Source organism: Crassostrea angulata, chromosome 10 (genome assembly GCF_025612915.1).
Source record: "Crassostrea angulata isolate pt1a10 chromosome 10, ASM2561291v2, whole genome shotgun sequence".
Lineage (NCBI taxonomy): Eukaryota > Metazoa > Mollusca > Bivalvia > Ostreida > Ostreidae > Magallana > Magallana angulata.
In genome coordinates, this window is record NC_069120.1 from 9,192,795 (window position 1) to 9,204,394 (window position 11,600).

The 11,600-nt window shown below is 37.1% G+C and overlaps 1 protein-coding gene across 1 annotated transcript; it reads right to left on the reverse strand.

The window, feature by feature from the left end:
- Positions 1 to 794: 794 nt before the first annotated feature.
- LOC128165504 (actin-like) lies at positions 795 to 10,573 on the reverse strand. The gene is made up of 3 exons (XM_052830112.1): positions 10,358 to 10,573; positions 9,087 to 9,828; positions 795 to 1,681 (listed from the first exon to the last, which is right to left on the reverse strand). Exons 1-3 carry the CDS (start codon positions 10,481 to 10,483, stop codon positions 942 to 944), a joined length of 1,608 nt encoding a protein of 535 aa, XP_052686072.1. The 5' UTR covers positions 10,484 to 10,573; the 3' UTR covers positions 795 to 941.
- Positions 10,574 to 11,600: the final 1,027 nt, after the last annotated feature.

The window sequence follows — 11,600 nt, forward strand, 5'->3', positions numbered from 1 at the left end:
TGTAGTATGTGTAAAGTATGTGTACATGTAGTTTCTTTGGTGTTCAAAATTGCGACTGTATAAATCCAAAAAAAAAATATTTTGTCCTCGCGTTGCTTTTTTTAAGTTCATCATGATACATGTAGGTAGGAAAATTACCCCAATGATGTAGATTTTCTAGTTTTTGGCAGAAGGAAGTACATTTGTTGGAAGTTTACAAAAGTAAAGCCAGTGACAAGGTGTCTTTGACGTCAAATTAAAGTAGCATATAAAACCAAGAGTATTCAACAAATGATAAAAGCAAACTGAAAGAAATTTTTGTATTTTTGAAAATCCACATAAAAAAACCACGAGGGTAACCCATGCAGACATCACGTGATGTTCTCGTCAAGTGGAGACGGGGGTCAACCAGAAATGTGTGTCATATACCTGAGGACACGAGGGCTGCGTCATACCCCCTATGTTCTTTACAAAGACCCTTACTTACTGAGGTAACGAGTGTCATACCAGTGTTGTCTAGAAAATTTGATGAAAACCAATCTTATAGTAAATGCCAGCTTATATTTAAACGTCTTTAAAACTCCTAGTAGTAGCGAATTATATCAATATCCTCTAGTTTATACAATTCGTGTCTTCTTGTAGTGAACATCATTTCATTACAAAAAAGACAAATTTAATAATATGACTCTTATTTTCGAGTGAGAGGAAGAAGTATAAATTACATTGACACTTAGACAACGTATGGGTCCCTTATTTGGCTAAACATTAACTGCAAGAAATACGACTTTTCAGAGGCTAACACAGAGAATCTTAAATTAGTATTTATAAGCTTTATTAAAATATTGGTAACAATAGTATAACGTTCATGTATAATAAAATAAAAAAATATAAAAAGATGAAACATTATGATCTGATTTCCATATATGATAAAGAAATGAGTCTATAATGTATAGAATGAATGCTTAGAAGCACTTCCTATGAACAATGGATGGGCCGGATTCATCGTATTCCTGTTTGCTGATCCACATCTGTTGGAAGGTGGAGAGAGAAGCAAGAATTGAACCACCGATCCAGACGGAGTATTTTCTCTCAGGTGGAGCAATGATCTTGATTTTCATTGTGCTAGGAGCTAAAGCTGTGATTTCTTTCTGCATACGGTCAGCAATGCCAGGGTACATAGTGGAACCACCAGATAATACGGTGTTAGCGTACAAGTCTTTACGGATATCAACATCACATTTCATGATACTGTTGAACGTGGTTTCATGGATACCAGAAGATTCCATTCCAAGGAAAGATGGCTGGAACATGGCCTCTGGGCACCTGAATCGCTCGTTGCCAATGGTGATGACCTGACCGTCGGGAAGTTCATAGCTCTTCTCTAGAGATGAGGATGAAGCAGCAGTTCCCATCTCTTGTTCAAAGTCTAGAGCAACGTAGCACAGTTTCTCCTTAATGTCTCTTACAATTTCTCTCTCGGCTGTGGTGGTGAAAGAGTATCCACGTTCTGTGAGGATTTTCATGAGGTAGTCTGTAAGATCACGTCCAGCGAGATCCAATCTCATGATGGCGTGGGGAAGGGCGTAACCCTCGTAGATGGGGACTGTGTGAGACACACCATCTCCGGAGTCGAGTACGATACCGGTTGTACGACCGGAAGCGTACAGGGACAGTACGGCCTGGATGGCGACGTACATGGCGGGAGAGTTGAAGGTCTCGAACATAATCTGTGTCATCTTTTCTCTGTTAGCCTTGGGGTTGAGTGGGGCCTCAGTCAGGAGGACGGGGTGTTCCTCTGGGGCCACACGGAGTTCATTGTAGAAAGTGTGATGCCAGATTTTCTCCATGTCATCCCAGTTGGTGACGATGCCGTGTTCAATGGGGTACTTGAGGGTGAGGATACCTCTCTTGCTCTGAGCCTCATCTCCTACATAGCTGTCCTTCTGTCCCATACCAACCATCACACCCTGTAAAAATAATTTTGAAGTTTTATTAATAATTTATTCGAATATGTAATATACTTCTTTCAGATATTAATTAACTGAAAGATGAAACTCATCTCAGGGTTCAAGTTTTTGAAAGTTTTGGCATGGCTCCATAACTTGTGTAACACATTATTAATGTAATCAAATCAACGTACATGTACATTCGCCACGCAGGATATAATGTATTTTAAAAATGTGTTTTTTTATCAGGTCAAATATGTCTTTTACGACCGGTATTTTAAAAAAATAATGATAATATTAAATTCCGGATGTCCAAAAAGTGCTGCCTTTATGCTGACTCGGGCGTGTATATCAAAATAGACGAAAAAGCCCAAGAATTATTAAAAGCTTCCTTGGTTTTCTCTCTCTCTCTCTCTCTCTCTCTCTCTCTCTCTCTCTCTCTCTCTCTCTCTCTCTCTCTCATGAAAATTTGTGCTACACGTGTTCAGGTGCCACACCCAAACTTTCCAAAACTAAATATATTTGATTCAATTTTTTTTCTCAGTTTTCAATCTTGCTCTGCGAAATATGTATTACATACAATGAAACAAATTTAGAAGAAGGCATCAATTAATACACCATTACTTTCAAAAAATGTAAAAGATAGCCATTAAAGAAAAATCCAAGATCTAGTAAAAATAGAATTTTGTATGATTTACCTGATGTCTGGGACGTCCGACAATGGAGGGGAACACGGCTCTGGGAGCATCGTCTCCCGCAAATCCGGCCTTGCACATTCCGGATCCATTGTCGATAACTAAAGCTGCAACATCTTCCTCTCCCATTATGATAAGTTTTACTGAATTATTTTCAGTCTATAAGCGAGTTGAAATTCTTTTCTGAATGGTAATGTCAAACTGTGCGTCTCTTTAAATACCTTTGTGCTCGAGTGTGACGGATCGCCTTATATGGTCATGTTTTAAATCTTTTGCACCCGTAGGGAGTTGTTTTGTGCGAAGATAAAAAAATCCTGAGCGAATGCGTCAAAAACTATGAATGTGTAGTTGTATACACCTGAGTGGCGAATTAATTACCTATGGGAGAATATATTTATGCATGACGAATTTGTGACGTGTCAGCATTATATCTACAGGTATACACAAGTAACTGTGTCTCGGGGCTCATAAAGGACAGCAATCGGGCTTGATCAGATATTATCTGTTTACTAATTAAATATTATAAGTTGTTGACATATGCATCATTTTAAAAGAAAAAAAAAACATAACAAACCCTAAGGTGTGTATGATTACGACGAACAATCAGATAATTTATGAGTTAACTTGTTTTTTTCAAAATCGTAGAAATTTATGGGTTTGTTGGCGTTTTATGATTATGAGTGTTTAACCAAGCATCTTAAACTGCTGTTACACAAGTATTATTATATTAAAGGAAGGACTTAATAACTCCCCTAATATGTTCTCATAAAAACTTTAACCTGGATTTCGGCAGGTTATGCTTTGTTTTCTGGGATGGGGTTTTATAGAGAGCGTAGATTTCGGACGTATGTGGCCCTATACATACGGTTTCAAACATTTGATTATATTATAAAAAATGATTTTTTTTTTTTAACATATCGTTCATTAACATTGTTCACATATAAAATGAATTTACATCTGCACCGTAATTGTAAACTGGTTTTTCAGTATGCACAATTGATGAAGGCCCAAGAGAGCAAACTTAATGTAGACTAAAAATAAGGCAGGCACGTAGCATCGTTTTTGAAAATCTTAAATGCAAAAAAAAAAAAGAAAAAAAAAAAAAAAAAAAGTTCCAAAATTCTAAAATAAAAATCCTAATCCGTGGGGGGGGGGGGGGGGGGGGGGGAGACTAGTATACCTTTAACTACAACCATTTCACTGATCCTTCCTATATTTTCAATTCAATTTTTTACATGGTCCCATAAAAGTGGGGGGGGGGGGGGGGGACTCCATGTTAATTCAATTTTTTGTATGTAAATTTAAGAAATATCTTTGCCGCGCAAAAAGTGGGGGGGGGAGCCCCCCCCCCCCCCGCCCCCTGCCCCCCCCCCCCCCGTGCTACGTGCCTGTAAGGCAGTGTTAGTCCTAAACAACAGAATTCAAATGGTTTCATTGAAAGTGACGTTTCTTGCCGGCCGGTCGATGTACCTGACCATTGTTAAACATATGCGGGAGATGTCGGCATCTTTTGTGTGCCAAAAAAACAGTATAAATGAATTGAACTATTTCAAATAATTATACTGTAGATTAAAAGATCTGCTTTTGAAGCACTCTCGGGTTTTAACATTTGATTGTAAAATTTTCGAACGTAAATTTAAGTTAAGGTTAGGGGTCCTAAAACGTGGTTAGTAGATTTATTGGCATCCACTGAGTATAACTTTCTTCTGTAGATTTTCATAGAACCAAATATTCTACATACAGTTTCTAACAAGAGAAAATTTAGATCTGACTAATTAAAGCAATTTGTCTGCAACTGAATTTATGCATTCTTGAACTGCCATCAAACGTATGATCAAGCAGGTTTTCAGTGTTTGATGCATCTATTCAAGTACGCATAATGTCCAGACCGTTAAAAATGTCTTTTTTTATACACATGAGATTTACTGTGCGTGGATTACTTATTTCATGAACAATCAAAATCACGGAATGTACGGAATGCGACTCTACAAATTTAAAATGTAATGTTAAGCAGATAGATAAGCCATCTTTCATTAGGACGCATACAGGTGATTTGTTTTCCACATCAGGTAATTAAAAAACGCCTAATAAACAACGTTATCTTATTTATTTCAAATTAACGTGGCATCAAAAGACAACAATGAATTTATGATTATAATGGGGGTTTTTTTCATTAAGAAAAATAATCGTTCAAGAGGGAAGTTCATGTGCAAGAATGCCCTACTCTTCTAAACTTCCTGGTGACAAAAGCAGTGATCCCACAAATATTTCGGTGTGTTGGCGTAATATGTTCAAGATAAAAGTTTGGATCACCTACGCGTTTGAAGCAGTTCGTTTTTTTTTAAAACAACAATTTACTTACATATTAAGGTGACCGACAATAATTTCCATTTTTTGCGCAATCAAATTTTAAAAACTTACTTTTACTTATATTTTTTTAAGATATTGTTTCGATATAAATTATGAAATTGAACAAAATAAACAAAATACAAATGACATACAAGGTAGAAAAATTATAATGTAGTATTATATAAATAGTGCCTGTTTGGGAGGGTAACAGTTGAAATTGACACCCCGAGAAAACCATTGTCAACCGACGCGAAGCGGAGGTTGACAATGGTTTTCGAGGGGTGTCAATTTCAACTGTTATCCTCCCAAACAGGCACTATTTATTTTGTTATACTGAATGTCTTTTTTAAAATTTTTAAGAAAATTTTACTGCTTTTATATAGGAATAACGTGAATTCTACAGCGAACCGTACGCGCATAATTTTCGCGCATGTAACATTTTTTAATGTTACCCGTTGCCAAGTGCGTTGCTAACGCTGAGGGTAATAGTAAATATTATTAACTGCGTCTTAACCAATCAGATTTCAGTATTTAACATGAAAGTATAACAATACTAATTACTTTCCTTTATATTACGATCAACTCCTTTCGTAAATGTATCTTAGTCCCTAAAAAGAACCAGACGTTGGATTTTCTCATTCTTGAGTTGGTGAAGAATTTGGTTAAAAAAGGGTATGCTATCGTGGTAAAAACCGACCTCCTTTTAAAAATATAATAAAGCATCATTTAGCCTTCAGCCTACATTAAGGTCAAAGTGAACACATTGAATATATACAAATAAAAGTAAATAGAAAGGATACAAATGAAAAAACGAAAGAAAAAAATATTCGAAGTCGTTAAATGTAGTCTCACACTAATCGGTGTTTCTTTTTAATCTACTTATGATAGCGATACTGTTGGTATGTAATATTTATCATTTTTAAACCGTCATTAAATAAACGCGGATAGTTTGCACACATAATGATTAAAGCAATATGATCTGCAATTTTCATGCTGAATTCTTTTTAAAAAGAAAATGGTTTTTTTTTTACTAAAATGACAAAAGATATCATGGTTTTAAAATTTATGTCAGCTCTGTTTTTGTGGGAAAAGCCATTGAGAAGCCTTCATTGGAGCAAAAATTAATTATTGTCGTTCTGATCTGCTATATATTCCTTATAAGTGAAATCATTTTTTCTGACTAAAATTAATGATTTTTTCAAATCTAATCTATCATAAAAATTTAAGTTACAGGCAGACTTATCCCACTAGCAGGTTTTTGCAGCAAAATAAAATCTCTAAAATATACAGTTCATATTGCTTTAACAAGACGTTAATGTATTTAGTTATGCGTATATAGATCATAGATCTACACACATAATACGAAACGATGCAGAATTTTTTGGCCGTGAAAGGTATAATTTATGCACGCCGCTTCAGTCTTCATTGGTAAGGATATTATTACCAGGTGCGACCAACCAAATATGAACCATATAACTGTGGAATTTTACATATGTAAGCTCATTCTGCGTATTTTATTGGCGCCTATTGCAGCAAACGAAAATCAAAGCATTTTTTGTTCAGATATTGACTGTCATTACACATCATGTACATGTATATCGTTTTTCGAAGATGGTTAAATCAAGGTATTCCTTAACCCGTTCCGAACAGTGATATGTCACAAACTACATGTATACACAGTTTTGGTATGTAAAGAAAAGTGAGTTTAAAACACCCACTTTCTCCTTCATTTCCTTTTTATTGGGGATGGTGGAGATGAGTTTGCTTATGAACTGCTAATTCAAATGCATCACCATGCATATATACGCACGTACTGAAAATGACCGAGTCATTCGAATTGTTATAAATATGTCTAAACAATCACCTCGACAACGGAGTTTCTTCGACAAATTCTTATTGACCTAGCATCATAAGAATCATTCGCATAAGTGATGAGTCAGCTAGAACTTGGTTATGTGTTGTATACACGTTTATGTTATCAAATACAAGTGCTGTTATATAACTGTATAAACATGTACCAGGTAATTTACTTTATCAGATCAGGATGAATTTGTGTTCTGCAGTCATATGATCTCCTTCCAGTTTCCTTTCGTGGTCTCAGCAGATCTAGAGAGTTACACGATGTTACACACACCTGAATTATCATTCACTAATACCACCTGCAACTTCCACTAATACTGCATGTTACTTCTAATGAATTATCCAATGGCTAAAACTCGGTAATCTCTCTATGAAAAAAGGGGGAAAAACATATACCGAAATCTATATCATTTATTTCAAGAGAGATGTTTGGAAGTTTGCCATGTTTTTCAAAAATCCCTGCATCTTTCAGTTTAACTTCTTTCAAATGGTATATTAACTTGTGGATCGTGGTTCGACCATAATACAGTTTTCCTGCCTGTACATACATACATAAACATATTCATCTACTGATTTATCTTACAGTCAGTCGTTAATTGAAACAGATCTTGGACTATTCACCATAACGTGAGAATACTGTCTAACATTAAAAGAAACTTGGATGTTGAAGAGAATGACCACGTGTTAGGCAAAAGAGATGATAAAATGGGTATGGATCTGTACGAATCTACATGTAATTATAGCCATTATAACGTACAGACACTGGTTGTTTATTGCATAGTGTCCCGTTTGCTAATGGCGTATACACCTGTCAATATATGTATATGAAGGACGTGGATTCAGGTGTTTGCGACAGACACCTGACAATGCACATTACGGCGCCGACATTATGACGCACACCTGAGAGCCATTTTCATCAATACTTATCATTACTTATCCACGTCAATGATTGATTAGACTGAACGCGCTTGTACAACTGTCTGGTCTGCAGCCATCTGTTACAAGCCACATGGCGAACGAAATGGTCTGAATGCAGGGCTTATACAAAACAGATAGCGGGCATTGTAGGAGTAGACAAAAATAGAATCATGAATGAAACATGCATTTTACGGAGACCAGGCTCCACACAAAGTCACCGAATCTTTATAGCTACATGTACCAAATATTGACATTGGAAACACCCCCTCCCTTGTAAAACACTGGCCCCATTTACATATAAGATGGAGAGGGATTTTAAACCTGAGTATAATAAAAAGACCGCGGCTACCTTGCCTTCTTTCAAAGGTCGAGTGAGGTGTCCCCGATACCTGTGTGGGACGATACCCGTGACACACTGTAATCTTCTCTACAGATAACTGAATGGTGTGGCACCCGGATTAGATATATAGGTCTACAGGTCGTGTCATAGTAGCCGATTTATGGCACGTTGATGATGATAATGTCTAATAATTGTTCGCCTTTCTTTATACGATCAATCCCAGAGATCGAGGACGTGTTGAATTAATCTATGTTATCCAGTGTAATAATTTTTTTAAATATATGTTTTTGGGTTTTTTGGTTGGTTTTTTTTTTTTTGGTTTTTTGGTTTTTGGTTTTTTTTTTGCAAATAGCAGAATCTTTATCCCCCTTTATAACAAATATTCAATTGTTTATTATTTAACGCCATATGAACCATTATTTTCCTCGATCGTCTTAGGATTACAAAAATTGTCACTTCTATAATCCCTTTTACTATTTTTATTAGTATACTAATGTTACATTTCTGGTTTTATTGCAGTATAATTCATCTTTCCTGTACTTCATTCTCAAGTAGGCATCCGCCTGATTTTCTATAATACTTTTAAAAACAATTAAATTGTATCGATTTTTTATATTTTATTTTTCTAACTTAAAGTCGCACACAACACTTTAACAATCATTCATCCCTCTCATGCTTTCCGCATATATTACAGTTTAATTTATTGCACATAATGAATTTGTTCAGAGTCTGCTATTTAGAAGCACTTCCTGTGGACAATGGATGGACCGGATTCGTCGTACTCCTGTTTGCTGATCCACATCTGTTGGAAGGTGGAGAGAGAAGCAAGGATGGAACCACCGATCCAGACGGAGTATTTCCTCTCTGGTGGGGCAATGACTTTGATTTTCATTGTCTGTGGTGCAAGAGATGTGATTTCTTTCTGCATACGGTCAGCAATACCGGGATACATGGTGGTACCACCAGATAATACGGTGTTAGCATACAAGTCTTTACGGATATCAACATCACATTTCATGATACTGTTGTATGTGGTTTCATGAATACCAGACGATTCCATTCCAAGGAAAGATGGTTGAAATAGAGCCTCTGGACACCTGAATCGCTCGTTGCCAATGGTGATGACCTGACCGTCGGGTAGTTCATAGCTCTTCTCTAGAGATGAGGATGAAGCAGCAGTTGCCATCTCTTGTTCAAAGTCCAGAGCAACATAGCACAGTTTCTCCTTGATGTCTCTGACGATTTCTCTCTCGGCTGTGGTGGTGAAAGAGTAGCCACGTTCTGTGAGGATTTTCATGAGGTAATCGGTCAAATCACGTCCAGCGAGATCCAATCTCATGATGGCGTGGGGAAGGGCGTAACCCTCGTAGATAGGGACAGTGTGAGACACACCATCTCCGGAGTCGAGTACGATACCGGTTGTACGACCGGAAGCGTACAGGGACAGTACGGCCTGGATGGCGACGTACATGGCGGGAGAGTTGAAGGTCTCAAACATGATCTGTGTCATCTTTTCTCTGTTGGCTTTGGGGTTGAGTGGGGCCTCGGTCAGGAGGACGGGGTGTTCCTCTGGGGCCACACGGAGTTCATTGTAGAAGGTGTGATGCCAGATTTTCTCCATGTCATCCCAGTTGGTGACGATGCCGTGTTCAATGGGGTACTTGAGGGTGAGGATACCTCTCTTGCTCTGGGCCTCGTCTCCTACATAGCTGTCCTTCTGTCCCATACCAACCATCACACCCTGAAAGAAAGTAGATGTTGTAAATTTACGCTCAAACAGAAACGTGTTATTTTAATGATGTATATATAAACATGTAATGGTGTTTCCTCGTGTTTTTTGAAATCAAAGCGTTTAGGTTGGAATAAAAACTTTAACCATACTACATGATAGTGCGTATAAGTATCTTGAGATAAGCCATACTTTTCTCATTAACCAGTAATGATATATCCCCTCTGGCTGATAACATACCGGTATATTAAGTCACGCTAGAAACGCCCCCTTTTGAACACTTGGTTATGTGATATTGCCAAAATAATTCAAATATCAATCCGATGCCCTTTTTTCGGTATATACACATATTTCACAATAAAACCATATACAATATATATATGCCATCATGTATTGTCATGACCAGCATTACTATCATGTAGATACATGTGATAGGTGAAAGTAGTATCTGGATACAGAATTCCCTTATACTTATATGAATAAAATCATTAATGAAATAGAGAGAACACTTTCGATTTTTTTTCTTGATTATTTTATCTACCTGATGTCTGGGGCGTCCGACAATGGAAGGAAACACAGCTCTGGGAGCATCGTCTCCGGCAAATCCGGCCTTGCACATTCCGGATCCATTATCAATAACTAAAGCTGCAACATCTTCGTCTCCCATTGTGATTAGTAATTGGAATGGTGCGTCTGGTTGTAGATCTGTACGCTGTGGTTTCTCTGGTCAGAGTGAGCGAGTTCGTAGTAAAACTGACCTTATATCCGCACTCTCACGCCCTGTTCCGCGAAATCGCGCTCGTTGTCCCCGGCCCATTGCCATATAAGGACTTACTCATCGCCTTATAAGGAGTACAATAAAATCGCCGATCGAGTGACTACATAATTGAGATATCCTTTGTATCAATTTATTTAGATTAGAACCGATAGTTATCTTGTGTTTACCTGGGCCTTACGGTCATATCATATTTATTTATGGCAGACATAATTACTCACTTTACATCTAAACGAGTTTAGAACTTTTGGTGACACTGTGTTTACAGCGTAGAACATGTATAATTTTAAAGAGCGGCTCCTACGCTTACCTTGTATACAAAATCAAGAGTATTTAAACTTTTCTTTTTGGTCAACCAATTATGCTTGGACTTTTTCTTTTGATGTTATTTTGTGCACCAGTGAGCGTTCTATGTAAATGCAGGAATTCTGTTTAGTGTCAAAAATATTCGTAAAAGTTTAGTAAAAATAATTCTGGTTTTTGTATGTTTCTGCTTGTTCAGATGGATGTCTCAATTTACACATTAATATTCCTATATTGTACCCCCTCTCTCTCTCTCTCTCTCTCTCTCTCTCTCTCTCTCTCTCTCTCTCTCTCTCTCTCTCTCTCTCTGTAGATTCATTTATTTCATTTATACATATTTGTAATATCAATATTTATTTAAACATGGTTATATTTTCCCTGTTGTATAACTATTTGCTCAGCTGGTATGTGGACAATTTTCCTTCTTTGAAAAATCTCATAATAGCACCTATAAAATTCCGCAATATTTCCCAAGAGGAAATCCCAACCTTTCTTCTTCCTCTTCCTTGAGAAATTCTATATTAAACTGCCAAAAAAGCCAGTCTGCAGTCTGAAATTAGAACGCGTCCCTTTAAAAGTACGAAACACCCCCCCCCCCCTCCCTCAGCGCTGAATTTGGGAGCTCCGCCAGAAAGATTTTACGAATGTAAATGCATGTGTTGGACACGGGTGTATTATAATATTTACATGTACTTAAATACTTATA